Source organism: Arachis stenosperma, chromosome 8, assembly GCF_014773155.1.
Source record: "Arachis stenosperma cultivar V10309 chromosome 8, arast.V10309.gnm1.PFL2, whole genome shotgun sequence".
In the NCBI taxonomy this organism is placed as follows: domain Eukaryota; kingdom Viridiplantae; phylum Streptophyta; class Magnoliopsida; order Fabales; family Fabaceae; genus Arachis; species Arachis stenosperma.
In genome coordinates, this window is record NC_080384.1 from 246,739 (window position 1) to 264,603 (window position 17,865).

Sequence of the window (17,865 nt, forward strand, 5' to 3'; positions counted from 1 at the left end):
AAGGTGCATATTGGCTTGATGTTCGCTACGTGAACAGCATGCAAAGTGCGTGTTACTGCTGATTAAACTACGTGTCCATCACGCAACATGTGTATTGAGTCAACACATGACCTATGTGTTACACCTGCTATATTTGCAACATCCATCTTTTTATATATACACTAAAAAGTTCTATTTTCAGCAAACATTCCTATTTTTTTTAGGAATAAGTATTGTTTTGATCCCTCACGTTGAGGGTCGGAATCAAACCCGTCCCATCGTAATTTTGGATTTAAAATCATCCTTAAGATTTTTTTTCGTATTAAAATCGTCCTTTTTAATAAAATATTTTTTTAAATGACAAAACTACCCCTTTCTCTATCATTCACTCTTTTCTCCTTCTTCCATTAACACAATTCAGAATTGCAAATTCTTCTTCATCCATTAACAAAATTTTTAAAACTATGAATCTACAATTAACAAAACTCAAATCTAATTTCAAGAATAAAAAACATAAAATCAAAAACAAGAATCCAATTTCAAGAATAAAAAACAAGAACAAAAAATAGAGAGAATTACAATAGCTCTAATTAAATTGGCTGGCTCTGCTACTTGGAATCCCAACTATCATCCATATCCGTTTACCTTACATGCTATCAAAACAAAAGTCATTCCACCTATTACTCACTCTTCGGATGGAGGGGAAGAAGCTCACTAGTAATTGTAAGCTAGGTGCCCTTAAATGACAGGAGGGAAAGAAGCTCTAATGGAAGCATCCAATCAACCGGGAATCCCACCTTTCAGATTCTACATCTGCTACTGCTGGAACAAGAACAATCCAAAAGCAAGAACAAGAACAAGAATCCAAAAACAAAACAAAGCAACAACAATCCAGAAGCAACGTCAACGGAAGCGGCGGCAACACGGTGACCACTCACCACTACTGTGGTGTCTTCTCCATCTTCGCAGGCTCCCTCTCTCTCTCTCTTCGGCGGCGACGCGACGACCTCCCCCACGGCAGCAGCTCCTTTCTTGCGCGGCTTCATGGATGACTAACCATGGCGAGAAGCGGCGAGACGATGGCGACAGCGACACGATGGAGACGGCGACGCGTGTGACGGCGGGCGACTCCTCCTCCATGGTCACTGGCTCACCATCCCCTCTTCTTCTTCCTCTCTTTTCTTCTTCTCTGATTAGCTCTCTCTTGTGTGTGACGGTGGAGATGAGGAGAAGATAGAATTTGGAGATTAGGGATACAGAGATGAGAGAGTAGAATAAATGAAATGAGGGTAAAATTGTCCAAAAAGAACGATTTTAATACGAAATAAAACATTAAGAATAATTTTAAATCAAAAATTACGTTGGGGATGATTTCGAATCTGACTTCAAATCTTAAGACCAAAACAATATTTATCTTTTTTTATATTAAAATTTTTAAGCCAAATTCTAACTGCAGTTAAATTTTTATTGGTATGTCCAAATCCCAATAAACAGAGACGGTCCTTCGTTAGTCCTTGAGCAGGGACTGCTTCTTTTGGTGCTTCAACAGTAAGTCAATGCTTTTTCTAACATAAAGTAAAGTGGGAATAATATTTTTTTTTTTTTCATTGGAACTGGTCTTAGGCACCCTAAATACAGAAGGTGGTGTTCCAAATATAAAAAAGATGTGTAATTGCGGTTTTCCCAAACATTTGCCAAAAAATATACTCTCTCTTTATTTCTTTCTTCTTCTTGTATCTCTTTTATCAAGTAATTACAGTCTTTCTTTAGACCAATGCAGTGCTACAATGTCCATGGAAGCCTAGTGGACTATTGGTGGTTATAATTATTAGCACTAATTATTACTCCATGCCAATTATTTGTTCACTTTTTAATGTAACTAAAATCTAGCTTTATCGGTCCTGGGCACCTGGCATTATGAAATATGTTATATGTGGCATGTTGCAATGTGAAAACGCCGATTATTCCATGATTCGGCATTTATATACGTGCCTTCAAGAAAATAGGCAATTCACACCATTAATCAAAACTTTTTTTGGTTTCTCATGTTATTTCTTTGAAAAAATAATCCTCTCAAGTTTTTTTGATAATTAAAAAAGTAAAATATTATTTTTAATTTTTTAATATTTTTTTATTTCACTTGTAAAATTAATAATAAAAGATCACATTTTATCCAGACATATAAAATATTTTTTGTTAAGACACTTATGTCATATTATTATTAAATGTATTAATGAATCGGGTATTTTTAAATTTCTTAACAAACTAGAATAAAACCGTTTTTTATAACAATAACAATAAATTTAATTGTTATCCGATTCGGTCGAATCGACCAATTTACATAACCTACTGGATCATGTTTTTTTTTTTAAACGAAAATCAAGGATATATTTATCTTTTTATCAAAAAATTTAAACATGATTTGGTTTAGATTGTGTAAATCAATCGGATCAAATTGGGTCTAATAATTATAGTGCAGACAATTAGATTTATTATTGTTGCTATAATAAATCGATTTTGTTCTAGTTTATTAAAAAATAAATTATTAACCGATTTAATAAAGATGTCCAATAATATCATGATACATGTAAACGTCTTAAAAAAAAGACATTTTTAATGTCTTTATCGAATAGTTTCCAATGAATTAATAACTAATTCATTACAAATTAAAACTCTATTTAAAAATTTAAACAAATAAATTACTATATAAAGCGAGATTCAATTAATCAAATTTTATAGAAAAAAAAGACACACTTGTAGAAAATAAATTCTAATAACTAGAGAAGGTACTAGCCTAATTTCAATGTATTGGACAAACATTGAAAATTTCTTTGTAAATTGTAATGGAAAGTTCATATTCTAGAACATTAACGCTCAAAACTATCACTTAATAAAAAAAAATTGACCATTCTTTTTTTATTGAAGCATCAACAACATGAGAAAATATAAAATCAACTTGCTTGTATGAAAAGTTCCCCGCATTTCACCATCACATAAAGTATTTTGTCATTCACATAATTAGTCAAATTTTGTAGGAGAAAAAGAGGCACTCTGACAGAAACTAAGTTGAGAAGGTACTAATCCATTTCAATGTATTGGAATAAATAACGTTGAGAAAATCTGTTATGGAAGGTTCGTATTCTAGAACATTAAAGTTCCAAATATCCCTTGCGAATTATTAGATTCACCATTCTTCCTCAAATTGAAATTTCAAAATATGAAGCATCATCATCAACAGAAAAATACAGAATAACCCAATTTGCATGTAAACTTGCCCACATTTCATTATCACACAAGATAATTGCTAATCCACATAATTAACAATTTTTTGTAGACGCAAAACAAATGCAATTCGAAAGAAACTAATAATAACATGAGAAGGTACTAGCCCATTTTCCATGTATTGGACTAATTAATGCTGAAGATTTCTTTGTTATGGAAGCATCATATTCTAGAGCATTAAATTTCAAAACACCACTTGCAAAATTAGAGTTGACTATTCTATTTCAATTGAAATTGACCATTTTGAAGCATGAATATAGTCAGAATTTAGAAATATAGAATTGGCCAACTTGCATGTAAAAATTCCCCTACATTTCACTATCTCAAGAAATTGCACATTGGTAAAGAATTTCACCACTCTCATTTTCACTAGTAATTTGCATAATATGTAACAAAAATTAATCATTCATCAAACTTCAAAAATCAAAAGCTTGACAATTCTTGCATAGCAAAGAAGTAGCCAGAAGGTGAACCACTAGGCAACAATGCTAATCTAACAACACTAGCAGCACCATTTTCAACCGATAAGATTCCGGTATTTCGGTTAATGTCCGTTTTTACAAAACCTGGACAGACGCAATTAACACAGAATTTCGGATGCTTCCGTGCCAGAAGCCTTGTATAAGAATTCATGGCTGCTTTTGAGAGCATATATGCAGACAGATAGGTTGGCCAGCCTTTGGTTTTCAATGAACCTTCTTTGAAATCTTTCATGAACTCCCTTAGTACCTTGTCTATTAGATCTTCTGTGAGGTTTTCGGTGTCATCTAGCACCCCTTTAGCCCATTCATTTGATATGTGCTGAAAAAAACATCATAAGACAATGTTGTCAGTGTTGTCAAAGTATCAGAGACAAGTTCACACTTTAAAAAAGTCAATTTAAAGAAAGTAAAGGATCAATCTCGTTTTTATTCTTAGTCTTTGTTTCTTTTTAAGTGTCTTCCATTTCCATGAAAGGGTTAAAGAAGTGTAGTTCTTTAAAATCCATAATTTTTTGTTTGTTCCTTGCAAAATTTAAAATGTTTAGTTTCAGTCTATCCTTTATCAAATGCGAATGTGACAAGAAGAGACTTATCATCATTTAACATAAACAAACAGCAAGAGCTAAGACTAATCATCTTAAATTTTGCAAGGACCAAATGGAAAATTACAAATTTACAGAGACCAAAAATTTATTTGACTCTAAAAACAATTGAACCTCGTTTGTCTACTTCCATTTCATGTTTTCACTCTTGAAAGCATTGAGAAGGAAGACAGGAAATGAAAACAAAACCAAAAAAGATACTTAAACTTTGGCCATTTTCTTGTACCTGTAACAACCCTGCTGTGGAAGAAACATTGACAATCATAGGTGAAGTGGATAACTGAAGCAAAGGAAGAAATGCCTCAGTTGTTTCTTTAGCACCATAGTAGTTTGTTGTTAAGCATTTTTCAGCCATATCATAAGTTTGATTAAGCTCTTTCCACTTAATTATTGATCCTATAAGATCAGCTGAATCGAAACCATTGATTCCTGCATTGTTCACCTACAGGACAATAATTTTGTTATTTAATGTAAAGTATTGACTTTCACATCAATTAAAAAAAATGCAACACTGCAAATAGTACTCTTCAGTCGGTGTGTTTTCCATATTTTAACATATGGCTTTACCAAACATTATTCATAAGCAAATAGAATTAACAGAATCATTCCAATAAGCCAAATTTTAAAAAGAAAATCTGCCATAAGAGGAATTACTCTTGGAATCAGACACAGAATTTGCTTGATTAAGACCAAGTTTTTATAAAAAGAAAATTCTTGCATATATGCATAAGCCAGATTCCAAGCATTGTAATTTTATAATAAATGTCACTTACGAAAAAGAAAGAAAAAAGGAGGGGGACAAAAAAGAAAAGTTCAGAATATTCAGCATTATTCTGGGAAAGTTAAACACTTAAAAAAAATATAAAAGGTAGAACATTTAAAAGAAAATAGAGATGAAGCAACGTTCCGAATATTCAGCATCAGTCTGCAAAAATACAAAAGGATGAAGCAAAAGATCATGATAATTGATATGCAGAGCATTAATCATAAAAATCTTGAAACTTACCAAGATATCAAGTCTTCCAAATTGAAATTTCACAAATTTCACCAATGATGCAATGCTAGAAGAATCAGTTACATCAAGCTGGTGAAAGATCACAAGTTCGTTAGAGAAACCACACTCTCTCCTCAATTTCTCAACAGCTTCATATCCCCTTTTCTCATCTCTTGCTGTCAGAACAACCTTCACACCATTTGATGCCAACCCTTTAACAGTTTCCAACCCTATCCCTTTGTTTGAACCTGTAACTACTGCATACCTGGGGAAAAAAATCCAAAATGCCCCTCTAAATTTGTGTTTTTTACAAAAGGGTATTAAAAAAAAAGTGAAAGTTGTTACCTTTGTATGGAATCTGCCGCTGAAACCATGGATGCTACGCTGTGCTTTGCCTTTAACTATAGATAGATCATAGATGAGATTTGTTTGAACAATGGAGAGAGATTGTTAGTAATATTTATGGAATCCGTTGACGGCTATAAAATAATATAGAACTGAATTTTGTTTAGAATATAAAATTAAAAAAATGAATAAAAAAATAAAAATAAAATTGATTGATCTAATTATTATATAGTCAATTGAGTTGTGAACAGTTTTCTTCTTCAAGTATCATGGCATTTACTTTGACCATTTATTAGTGATGTGGATGTTGCCGTTCATCACAATTCACAAATTAAATCTAACGCTTCTAGATTGTCTTTTTTGTGTACACATTCATGATTCATGATTCATGATTCACCCTTGTTTCTAGATTATCTTAAATGTCAATTATTCACCTTTTCTAGATAACTATGCACTAATAAAGGTAAAGGTGAAGAAGATAGGAACAAACAGAAACATCACTGGATTAGTTTACCTAACAAGACACCCAAAAAAAAAATGAAGTTTACCTAACTATAAACAGAAAACAAAGTTTTAAATTTGTAATTGTTTTATGTTTCGGTCATACTACGTTACTACATGATCAAATTATTAATTAAATTTAATTAATAATTAAAAAACATAAAAAATAATTAAATTTAATTACAAAAATAAATTTTTCACTTAATATTTTTATTCGTCTTTTAGGGCTTTTAAGTTTTAATCTTATCCAACGCAAACGACTTTTCCTCCTTTAAATATTTAATATTTTAAATGAATATTCATTTGCTTAGAAGTAATATTTAATTATTTTTTAATAGAGTAATTTAACCGGCTTTGATTGACTGTCTTTTTCGTTACTAAAACTAAAAGACTTCGAATATGGTTAGTTAAAATTTTATTTGTTTGTTACTATCATATACTCAATTGCATATATATATATATATAAACACTGGATTAGTTTACCTAACTATAAACAGAAAACAAGGTTTTAAATTTTTAATTGTTTTATATTTTATGTTTTTAACCTTGTCCTCCGTAAATAACTTTTCCTCCTTTAAATATTTAATATTTTAAATGAATATTCATTTGCTTACAAGTAATATTTAATTAATTTTTAATATATTAGTTTTACTTTTACCCGCTTTGATTGACTGTTTTTTCTGGTAATACTAAAAAACTTCGAATATGATTAGTTAAAATTTTACTTGCTTGTTACGATTCTATACTTATACATAATATAGAAAAATTTTAAAATTTTAAGTATATCGATACATTAGTGTTTTAGTAATTTTTAATTGTTAATTTTAATTATAAAAAATATATAATTAAGAATAGGTTTTGATTAGTATGTGAGTATAGTCGAAATTTTCATGCATAATTTTTTGTTTAAATTTGTGTGCTTCAAAATATGTGGGTGTTTTATTTTTTTTTTATATTAAGAATAGGTTTTGATTTAATCAATACTTCAAATTGTACTAAAAGAAATTATACTGAAACTGTCACAATCTTTTTTGGGTAATGTATGCTTTTTTACTTTTAATATTTATAATTTTATTTTTTAAAAAATACATATAGCGCTTATTTCATTCAATTTGCAGGCAAAAAAAAAAGTATACATGTTAAAATACAAATATACATTGAAAATAAATTAAATTTCACATGTATTTATACACATACATTAATTGTGTAACCTGAAAATATTATCATGCTGCCACTCCACAAACTTTACCACAAAATCCAATACAATGTATAAGATCAAAACTCAATGCCATATTGAAAGTAGTCATTTAGACAGCTCATGCAAATATCAATCATCTCTAATTAGTAAATCAAGAACCAAAATTATAAGGCTTCAATATAGCCTTCACGCAATTAAATTGCCATGCTAAACTCAGCAGTCAGCAAGGATCCAAGAATGATTGTTTACAATTATTTAACGTACACTTAAGTGCCATTTGTTGCGCTTAAATGAAAATAACAATTAAAACTTAATTTGTGGACTTTTTATAAGCTTTACTTAAAATAACTCTACCATATTTAAAAAGAAAAAAGAAAATCAAACTAAATGATATAAAAATAAATTACAGGTATTGAACGTGTTCCTAAAGGCCATATATTTACACTCAAAACATCATACATTTCCTAGAGCTACAATTTCTACTTCTTGCTTCTTCCTGTTTACACATGCAATCTGGCATGGGAAACGTATAAAGAGAAGCACCAGACTTTTTCAACTCAATGCCCTTTTGATCACTGTGATGAAGCATGTCTTTCATTTGTTGTTTGAAAACTTCCCACCTGCATAATTATGCATAAATTAAAACATCAAGTTATGATCCTGGAAGAACAGTAACATCAACATTTATAGAAATAAGTGATAAATAACATCAAATTCGTTGAGACAAGCATCCAAATCATAAAAAGGGTGAAATATTATCTTCAAAACTGTGCCATTAGTCATAATAAGTTAATAGCCACTGGCTAAGCATTAGTTTGTCTTGAGAAAGGAATTCTAATCTGCCTAAAAAAGATAAAATCAATCAAATGTGTATGCAGCAATCATTTTTAATAAATATTAATAAACCTCAACAAAAACATAAACATAACATTATCTATCTATAAAGCATTGCAGGAAAAAGTCAAGAATGAAAAACAAAGATTGCCCAATGTCTTCACATATCCAGAATAAACGACAACCCAGGGCGTTACCCTAACCCATGGCAAGGTTGCATAAAATCAATGATAAACATTTGAAGATTACTACCGTCATTGGAGTTAAAGAATGTATCTCTATCTAACAGTTTAAATTTTTGAGACATAATTTTAGAGCCTCTATCACCAAGTAGGATCTCATGAAGGGGCTTTTTAACCAATTATGTTCCTCTATTCAAATATACCTTCAAGGAGAAATAGTTCACGTCAAGAAGGTATGCACACGCAACTACCCTGCTAGAAGCAACAAGAAACTTCTAAAACCAATGCTAACCATAATGATGATTATTCAACCATCTCTGTTTCATCACATTATACTGAATGTATTACCAAACACATTTCTTGCTGCCCACATCAACTGAAAATGCAAATACAAACCAAGAAAGAGAGCCAAAGTTGTACCTTATGTTAGGATTATCGAATAGTAGAGCCAATTTTCGTTTATCAGGTTTAATTGTCTTTGCATGTCCTCCATATATATAGCGTCTGTGACCCATCAAGAAGTGTGGAAAATTTCCACCCTGGGTTGTAACAAAGACTTCACTGTGTAGGCAAACAGTATAATCAAGAGCAGCCAACCTAGAAGAGTAGCCCTGCCTCATAAATGTGTTACAGATATTTACTTCTTAATGAAATCATCTTTCATTTCTATACAATATAATATGGATTTTTCTTGATCTATGCATAGTTCGATTCACAAATACCATGAATTGAGCAAGCTCTTCTGGAGTAGCCAGTGTATTCTTGGTTTGTAATCGTGGAAACATCTGTCTGAGTGGTGCCATGTACTTCTGTGCTTTATATATCTTTCCTGCTGCAACATATACGGAGGTTGTATTATCATAACCCATTCCTCTAAGCATCATTCCCACCTACAGCATCAAACAAAATTGAGCAATGAATATCAGAACGATCACACATACTATTCTTACAGCAAGATTCACCCAAGCAATTGAGGCAATAAAACATATTAGTAGTCACATACAACATGTCTTCAAGGGGACTTCTCCTGTGCATAAAACTGTAATATGCAATTATCATTGCTCAAATAAAAAAATCATGTCTTCCTTTGAGTTTTCTATTTAAATTTTTCATTTGATAACTAGTATATGAAAGGTAAATTTTGGGCATAACTCCATCCAAAGAGCTGGCTTGAGGGAGGAGTGCCAAGAAATCATAAAGCCAATTTTTGACAATATCCTTAAGTAATGTAAAACTTAACACGCCCACTCAGAATGTTTACAGTTCTCTGCATGCATCCCGTATCTTGGCTATTTTCTATACGAGGGTTTAAGGGAAATAAAGAAGAAACACGAGAAGCAAAAACTTCAGATCATTTGCAAAGATAACAATTTTGCCAAAATATAACAAAGCACACCAATCCATAATTAAAGGAAGAAATGAATTTGTAATCTGTATACCTCCAAAGGAGTCAATGGGCATCTTCCATCAACCCGATTTACACCAGGCTTTATTACCCTATGTCTTCTCCTGAATTTGCCTCGCCAACTCCTTTCCCGAGCAATATCCATTTCATGCTTCTCCTCCTCCCCACCGTCATACTCACAGCATGAAAATGCAACCATATCCTTTATACAGATAACCACTATTAATTATGATACATAATTAATGTACAAAGAAGTAACTAAAGAAAACATCAGTAACTTCTATAAAGATTTGACATAGTATATTACTCAACATATAAAAAAACAAACAAACAAACAAAAAAATTGATATTTATAAATATAAATGTGGGTAAACTACCAAAATGATACTCAAAAATTCATATTGCCCATAAAAATAACCCCGAAAGATACCAATGACAAATAAACCCCCATAATATTTAAAAATGTGACAAAAATAACTAGATATTAAATATATATTTTCAAAAAAGCTTTAGAGATCAAAGTTTAATGCAATTTTTTGCAACCACTATTAGAAAGATCGACTTTTTATTCTTAAAATTTGGTGATTTTACACCAATTGAATTTTTAAAATTTTTTTTTTCTGTGAATGATTCAAATGCTTTAATAGATTTTACGGAAAAAAAAAAGGCTAGAAATTGAATATTGCTACAATTTTTTATATCCACCTTCTAAATAATTATCTAAATGATTACACAAAAACTTGAATCAAATGGACAATTGCTAAATACAAAAGTTGTTTAGCACTTATAAATATTTTTGGTTTTTTTGTCATGTTTCTAAATTATTCAGGGGTTGGTTTGTCGTTCGTATCTTTCAAAATTATTTTTGACAACGGCATGAATTATCAGGTACCATTTTGGTAGTTTACCCATATAAATGTAATCAACTTGTTCCAAATACATAAATACTAAAGCTAAATTAGAATAAATAAATTAGTCAAATCCAAACAAAAGAAAAATTAATAAGCTAAAATATCTTAGTCATTATAAATTAAAAAAAAAAATCAATCATCATAAGTAAAATATACTAAAAATTATGCATAAGAAACATAGCTAGCTAACCCAAACATTTTAGAATATCACCTCCTCAAATCGAAGATGCACAGAAACATATTTCCCTCCACTGTGGGAGCTATGTTCAACCATCCGATTAACCATGCTTTCTGCAAGTGTTCTTATAGATTCTGAAAATCTGAGAGCTCCAAAATTGGCAAAGCACCTAAGCTCTTGAATTTTTGAGGGTACATCCTGAGCTAATCTGTTGGAGAAAGGTGCAATGCGAATAGCTCTGTAGCAAGTATGAACAAATCCCTCTTAGAAGCCTTAGACAACATATGGAGAAAATCATGTCTGCAAGGGCATAAATTAACACTTAACAGTACTAATAAAGAACCACGGCAATTGACAAGAACTACTTTTCTTATGAGGAGAATCTTTTATAGCATGCGTATAAGGAAGTAACAATAAGCCTGCATTTGTTCCTGGTCAGCAAAGGAGTGACACAAAAGCCATGAAGCAATAATAACTGCGTCACTCTTTAGGAAATAGGAATTTAAATTCGAAGCACCAAGACATGCTGTCATTTATATATAATATAAATGCATCATTTCTGCTTTCATGTTCTACTTCCTGTATATACATGTGCATTCATGCCTTTAAAAGCCTACACCAACTTATATATACTTAATCAACAAAACCTTATCTAGCAGCCAACCAGTTGTCAGCATAAAGGAAACAACAAAATAAACGCCCAGCCTAAATTTTTAAAAGAATAAGAGATTTCAATAACATAACTCTGCAAACAACACATTAGTTGAATCAAGCAAAGTATGGTCATCAAGCTTACACAATACTTTCATCTATGAGATTTTTTGGAAAAGATGGCAGGTACCATAAAGTTTTTCAAGATAAGTCAAAGGGGGAAATTCATATTTACATGTACTCATTTGGATCCTGAAAATCAGGTATTTATTTCTGTGTATTTGGTTATTTTTCTAATATTGCTTCCATTAATTGTGACTTCATTATGTTGAGTGGGTTTTAGTACTTTGTTCCCTGCAAATAATCCTACTTAAATTAAACATATTCAGTTATCAAAATATTGATGAGTGAAGAGACTACATGTAAACATTAGGAATATATTACATTTGTTCTATCTTCTACTAGAATATTATTTGACATTTTAGCATTTGGAAAACTTGAAATTGTCACTGGGAAGAATTGGAGGCCAACCAATGGTGAGGAAACAGAGGGGGAAAAAAACGCACCCCATTTCTAATAGTTGAGGAAGGACCTTCTGAAGATAGTGAGCAGGACTAGACCAAGCTTTAACTCTAAGATTGACAATGTTACTTATGTTATTATTGAACCTCTGAAGTATGTCACTTGGGAGCTCTCTTACCACATGCACACGATTTCCAAGTGTTTCTATGAAGAAATCTTCATCAAAAATGTCACCAAAGTTGCTGCCAGACATCAAAAGAAAAATATCAACACATAAACAAGTTCAGAAGTATTCATATGGACTAGAAAATAACTGCCATCAACTTGGATTACATAACATGATAAACAAAATATCTGAGAACTTTTATGTAATTTTTTATAGAATTAAAATCTACATAAACGTGTTCCAGATATGCGGACACATAACTGAGATTGCAGCATTGCACTTTAGATGTCTTAATTATGCGCAGCGAGGGATTGATTTTCTCTTTTATTCTTTTTTAGTAAGAAAAACAAATTGTCAAGAAGATAGTAGACATATAATGACACAAGGTGTAAAATCATCCAATCAAAAAGTGTTTCTTTAAATGCTGTAGGATATCCCTTCGTGACCAATGTGTTAAGACTTTCAATTCAACATTTGTGGTAGAAGTTTTGCATATGTATTAATATTGTAATAAGTTTACATAACGTCCAAAGTTCAGAATATTAAAATGGATTGCCTTAAGAATGAATGGTACTACAACACATTTTGGTACAAGAAGTTTGTCTACTTATACAATTTTGTACATGACCAAGGTCAATTAATTATTTCATCTTAAGTATGTGTTTTAATGGTTTTCACAGTTACTTTTATATAGAAGAGTACATCAATTTATAGATAGAGATGAAATACAGAGAACGAAGGTCATAAGTAAGAAAGAATCTAAAGGATACCTAGCCTCATAAAGGATTCAGATGTGAAAGATTTTCCATTACTAAAGGTTGGTTTTGTTTGGATAGTTCCTTCCAAGGCAAACATTTTTCAATCCTAAAATTTGAAGTCCATGTCAATGATTTTATTTAAAGGGCAATCAAAGAACAAGATGATCTTCCATCTACCCTATGTCACCAGTATTATTTGCAAGTTAAAGGTAGACATATAGGAAGCAGAATGAGAAAACATGGAAAATTATCAAACTAGAGATTCTAAACATCTTTACTCCTGTATAAACTATAAAGTTGTTGGACCTCATTAGCTACCTTTTGGTCACATTTCTATGGACTTTTATACCCTTGATACAAATATGGTCATACATCAGTTTTATAGTTTTTTCTTTGGGAAGGCTAAATCCCCCGCCCCCCCCCCCCCCCCCCCCCCCCAAAACACCCCTCTCCACAAAAAAAAATAACCTTAGTGGCTAGTATTTAACAACAATTAACATGAATAATCAAATAACCAATGTATTCAGGTTGCCAATTCCGAAATTAAGTGGAACAAAAGCAGTTTACCTTTTGTCTCGCCACACACTGTTTAAATGAAATATTGGAATAACAAGAGTTGCATTTAGTAGTCCAGCAACAGCAACAGCGTCACATATCTGTATGAAAGTTAGTATAGTAAGTACCAAGACAATATGAAAATTTGGATTTTCTGATAAAAGGCAATATGGAAATACGATGCATAGCAAACAGCAATCCCCAGTATTAATGTCCATTGTCAGTTTGTCTAGTTTCTTTATCTGATATTCCTAACAGAGTACACCATACTTCCATTCAAAGCAAAATGACCTAGAGAACAACATTCAGTAACTTCATAGAGCATAACTCGCTAGGCATAGATTTTCAAAACCAAATCATTTTTGTAGATCATTAATAGCACTCTCAATCTCTCCTATGCACAGGATTTAAAGTTGCATTGCACCCATCCATTACTTTGATACACAGAACAGTGATTTAATGTAATGAGAATGGAATATAACTGTAATCTAGTTTGATATATGGAATCAAAGTGGAACTGAATCAAGGTTTATCGAAATAAACATAGATGCTCCTCAGAGCTAAAAATTTAAATTGTATAGAAATTTAACAAGGGCAACAGTTGTCATTCCGTAAAAACTAATGAAGGTTTCCCATTTCATACAGCATGAAATTTCAATCCTTCCTTTTGTAGGAGGAAAGGTGCTTCCATGCTCCATACATGGCTATGTAAACCAAGGAATAATGTGGATTTACCATTTCTTCTTATAGCAAAAATGGCCTTCCCTTATTACACGGAATGGAATCACCATTCATGCACACCACATATGATGTAAAACTCACAATACATAAAGTTCTGAAAAAAGAAAAATATGGTTTCATCAATAGGCATACCGAAAGGCGTTGCTGATTCAAGCCACCGTTTGCTTCAATTATAAGGAACCCATTTGACTTTGGCAATTCTAAAATTTTTAAAAAAAAATTTTGGGGGGGGGGGGGGGTGAGGAGGACAAGAAAAAGTTAGTTAATTGCTTCAACAAATATAACAAACACATGAGATGAAATGATGGAGACTCATGATCTAAAAGGTTAATGGTGAACAAAATAAACAAGGAAGTATACAGAAGATATAAATGTGAATAAATTGATGCTTTATGCAACAAGAAACGAAAACAAAATTTCAGGATTACACAACTTCTCATTCAGAGGAGCAAAGACCTGTTTGAGGAACACTTTTGTTAGCACAAGGCTTCCACCCTTTATGCTCCTTTAGATTCCATGATTTCATCAACTGCATGATTTCCATCTTTATTCAGTCATGGCCAAAAGCATATTATTAAAAGAAATGGACAATATACTAGGAATTATGAAAATGAATATTTATTCAATAACAAGTTTTCCATGGCTGAAAATACTATGACAATTCGTTAGCTCAAGTGGCACCAACTTGGTATTAGACCTATTTGATCCTACATTAGTAGATCTAATGATATAAGCACTCATATATCTGTTGCAGCAATAACTAGCGTTTAACTCACAAGTTATTTGCGGAACTCCGTGTAAATATTGTTTATGCAAAGTTAGTGATGGACCGTATCTGTGTGTTCCCCTTGTTTTATATTTCCTGTGCTTATAAAAATTAGAGGTTTAGCTAACTGCACCCTTACATTACCCATTAAAGAATAAAAAATGGACCCCCCCCCCCCCTCTCGAGTTAGCTGTAACAATATATAGTGCAACCTCGAAATATTATCTTGCTGACACTCCTCAAACCTTTACCAAGCAATCCAATAGAATGTACAAGTCATCAAAATTCAGAATGTCATTATTGGAAGTAGTTATTCAGACAGCACCATGCAAATATCAATTATTTTTAATTGGTAAACTAAATGAAGAACCAAAACTAAAAGCCTTCTTCACCATTGCCGAGGTTCACTTCTTCAAACATTAATTGAGGTAATTTTGGTCTACTGGACTAAACACGAAAGGTAGAATAAAAATTGAAATGAGAAGAAAAGATTGGATACCACATTTCCAGTGGCATTAGCATTGGCTTGAGCACCCTCATCCACCATGAAAGGCCATAGCTTTTCAAAGACCTGAGGACTTCGATAAACTGAACCGGGAGGAGCACGCTTGTGTACAACAACAACACCATCTTTTATACTCACAACATCAAAGCTCAAAGAACCCATGTACAGCAACATCCCCGAAATATACAACAAGGGCGCAAACAAAAGCAACCCTCTCCTTCTGAAAACTGCCGACATGAGAAGAAAGGCCAATTTCTCCATCGAATTAGTGTCCTCCTTTGATGAACCTCTGCTGCAGCTGCTGCCCTTGCTCCGGCCATGGCGGAAACGCGGGGACGGTGGCGGCGAGCTGCTGGAACGTGCTCCTCCACCCAAGCGACTGTACCCATGCATTGGATTGCAGATCCTCCTTCCTGGAGGATTGAGACTGGGGACTGTACCAGGAGGACGATCACAGAAGAAGATCCAAAATTGACTTTGAAAAGAATAATGTAAAAGTCTGCATATAAAAGTGTTGCTCTATGAAGCTCCTCAAGGATAATACTTAAACTAGTGTATCACTCCCTAGTAGTATCATACCATTTGATTTGATGAATGTTCGTTCCACAAAGTTCTCCCACAGGATCGACAGTGATCCTGCACACACATCTCAAAGGAGCATATAGTCAGTTGCCACTTGTTAAAAAACGGAATTTCAAGTGCATTGGGCTTGCAATTGTAATACTAGCAGAATTTACACATAGCCACACACATATACACCGTTCATTGAAGAGAACTAGTTGGCCAAAATTTTACAAGAGCATCATAGCGGGATATTTAACATGCATGGATTGTTTGATAAATGCTATGCACCATGAGGGTCGAAATAAATTCTTTAAGCCTCGTTCTGTATGTAAAACTGAATAGCTTGTAAGAATTTTAAACTCTGTCCAGTTTAAACAACAAATGGCATTGGATCTTAAATAAGCATTTAATCAAAACTGTTTTCATTAGTGATATTATTTACATATGGTGAAAATCAAAACTGACACTCCTAACAGAACAATTGGATCTTTAAAAAAAGTTTGCATATGGAACTGAAGAAAATAAAGAAAAATAAAAACTCAAATTAAGAATCTAACACATAATGTGAAAAAATGATGGGAGGGATCTGAGGTACCCGTCTCCTGGAAGTGTTGAAACTGCACTTGCAGACAACACAACTCGCTGCTCTTTGGAAAGAACGGGGTTCTGCGGTTGACGTGAACAAGCGCCTCTGTTCGCGCTCAATAGGGGGAATCTTCTTGTTAAGCCCTCAGATGCACAAAATTACAATGTTTTCTTTCTCGTTTGGTATAATCCAAATGAAGCCATACTGAAATTGGATCTACACCCAAAACTATTGATAATAAGAGTTGGCTCCTCACAAGCTTTCTACACTGCTTCTGCTTCCAAAAAACACTCCTTGAACAGAGAAGATAAGCTCAACGGCAAATCAGAACCCGTCGGCGCCGGCGGCAAGAGAGGAGACAACGGCAGATGCGACGGCAAAAGGGCAGCTCAGAACAGAGGTGGCGTAGGCGACAGAGAGGAATAGAAGAGAGGAAGAACACAGATGAAAGGGGCGGTTAGCAAATGGAGACCAGAGGCGAGCAGTGGCTGGACGGCGGGGAGGACAGAACTGACAACGTGAGAAGAAGCGAAGAGTTTGGCTTTTTGTGCCTTTTATAAGAAATGTTTGGGGTCGAACCGCTCAAGCTCGAGGGAGTCGGTTTACCGGTTTGATAGGATTAACCAAAAATTGTTGGGTTAAATTACACATTTGTCTTATTGAAATTGTAAATTGTTCCTTATATTTTAAAACTTTGTAATTAGGTCTTTAAACAAAATTAAATTTTGTAATTTAATTCCTATCATTCAAACAACGTTTGATTTAACAAAATATTCATCAACATATTCACTGTTTTAAACATACGAGTTGTATGTGTTTGACAACAGAAACTAATTTGTAATTTTAGTAAAAGTATAGAAATTAAATGTATAATTTAACCATTTAAAAATGACCAAAAACTCTCTAAATTATCTGAATCCACTCCACTCCCACCCCACCCCAACTTACTTTTTCACTTTCCAAAACAGCACCCCATCCACCGTCCACTATCCTGCATTCTGCCTTTACATTATCATCGAATCCAATCCGCCACACACCCACCATCCTCTGCCCCAACTCTAAATACAACAACTCTCGACTACTCACAATATCTTCGGCAGCGGCGAGATCTTCATCGTCATCGTATTGATTGTCGTTCATCAAATTCTCCAAGAGATT

General features: G+C 32.9%; 2 protein-coding genes across 3 annotated transcripts; both read right to left on the minus strand.

Moving 5' to 3' along the window:
- Nucleotides 1–3,648: 3,648 nt before the first annotated feature.
- On the minus strand, nt 3,649–6,043 carry LOC130944196 ((+)-neomenthol dehydrogenase-like). Its single transcript, XM_057872391.1, has 4 exons — nt 5,685–6,043; nt 5,352–5,604; nt 4,572–4,787; nt 3,649–4,062 (listed from the first exon to the last, which is right to left on the minus strand). The coding sequence occupies exons 1-4, from the start codon at nt 5,711–5,713 to the stop codon at nt 3,685–3,687; spliced, it is 876 nt and encodes a 291-aa protein (XP_057728374.1). The 5' UTR covers nt 5,714–6,043; the 3' UTR covers nt 3,649–3,684.
- A 1,435-nt stretch (nt 6,044–7,478) lies between these two features.
- Nucleotides 7,479–17,219, minus strand: LOC130944891 (O-fucosyltransferase 9). Of its 2 annotated transcripts, XM_057873473.1 has the most exons (12): nt 16,717–17,219; nt 16,137–16,193; nt 15,552–16,056; nt 14,743–14,815; nt 14,419–14,486; nt 13,558–13,646; nt 12,111–12,308; nt 10,927–11,131; nt 9,839–10,006; nt 9,122–9,289; nt 8,820–9,010; nt 7,479–8,003 (listed from the first exon to the last, which is right to left on the minus strand). In XM_057873473.1, exons 3-12 carry the CDS (start codon nt 15,948–15,950, stop codon nt 7,829–7,831), a joined length of 1,734 nt encoding a protein of 577 aa, XP_057729456.1. In that variant the 5' UTR covers nt 15,951–16,056; nt 16,137–16,193; nt 16,717–17,219; the 3' UTR covers nt 7,479–7,828. The 2 variants fall into 2 exon arrangements, with proteins under 2 accessions (XP_057729456.1, XP_057729457.1); XM_057873474.1 differs by having other exon boundaries at nt 15,552–16,193.
- Between the last annotated feature and the right edge of the window lie 646 nt (nt 17,220–17,865).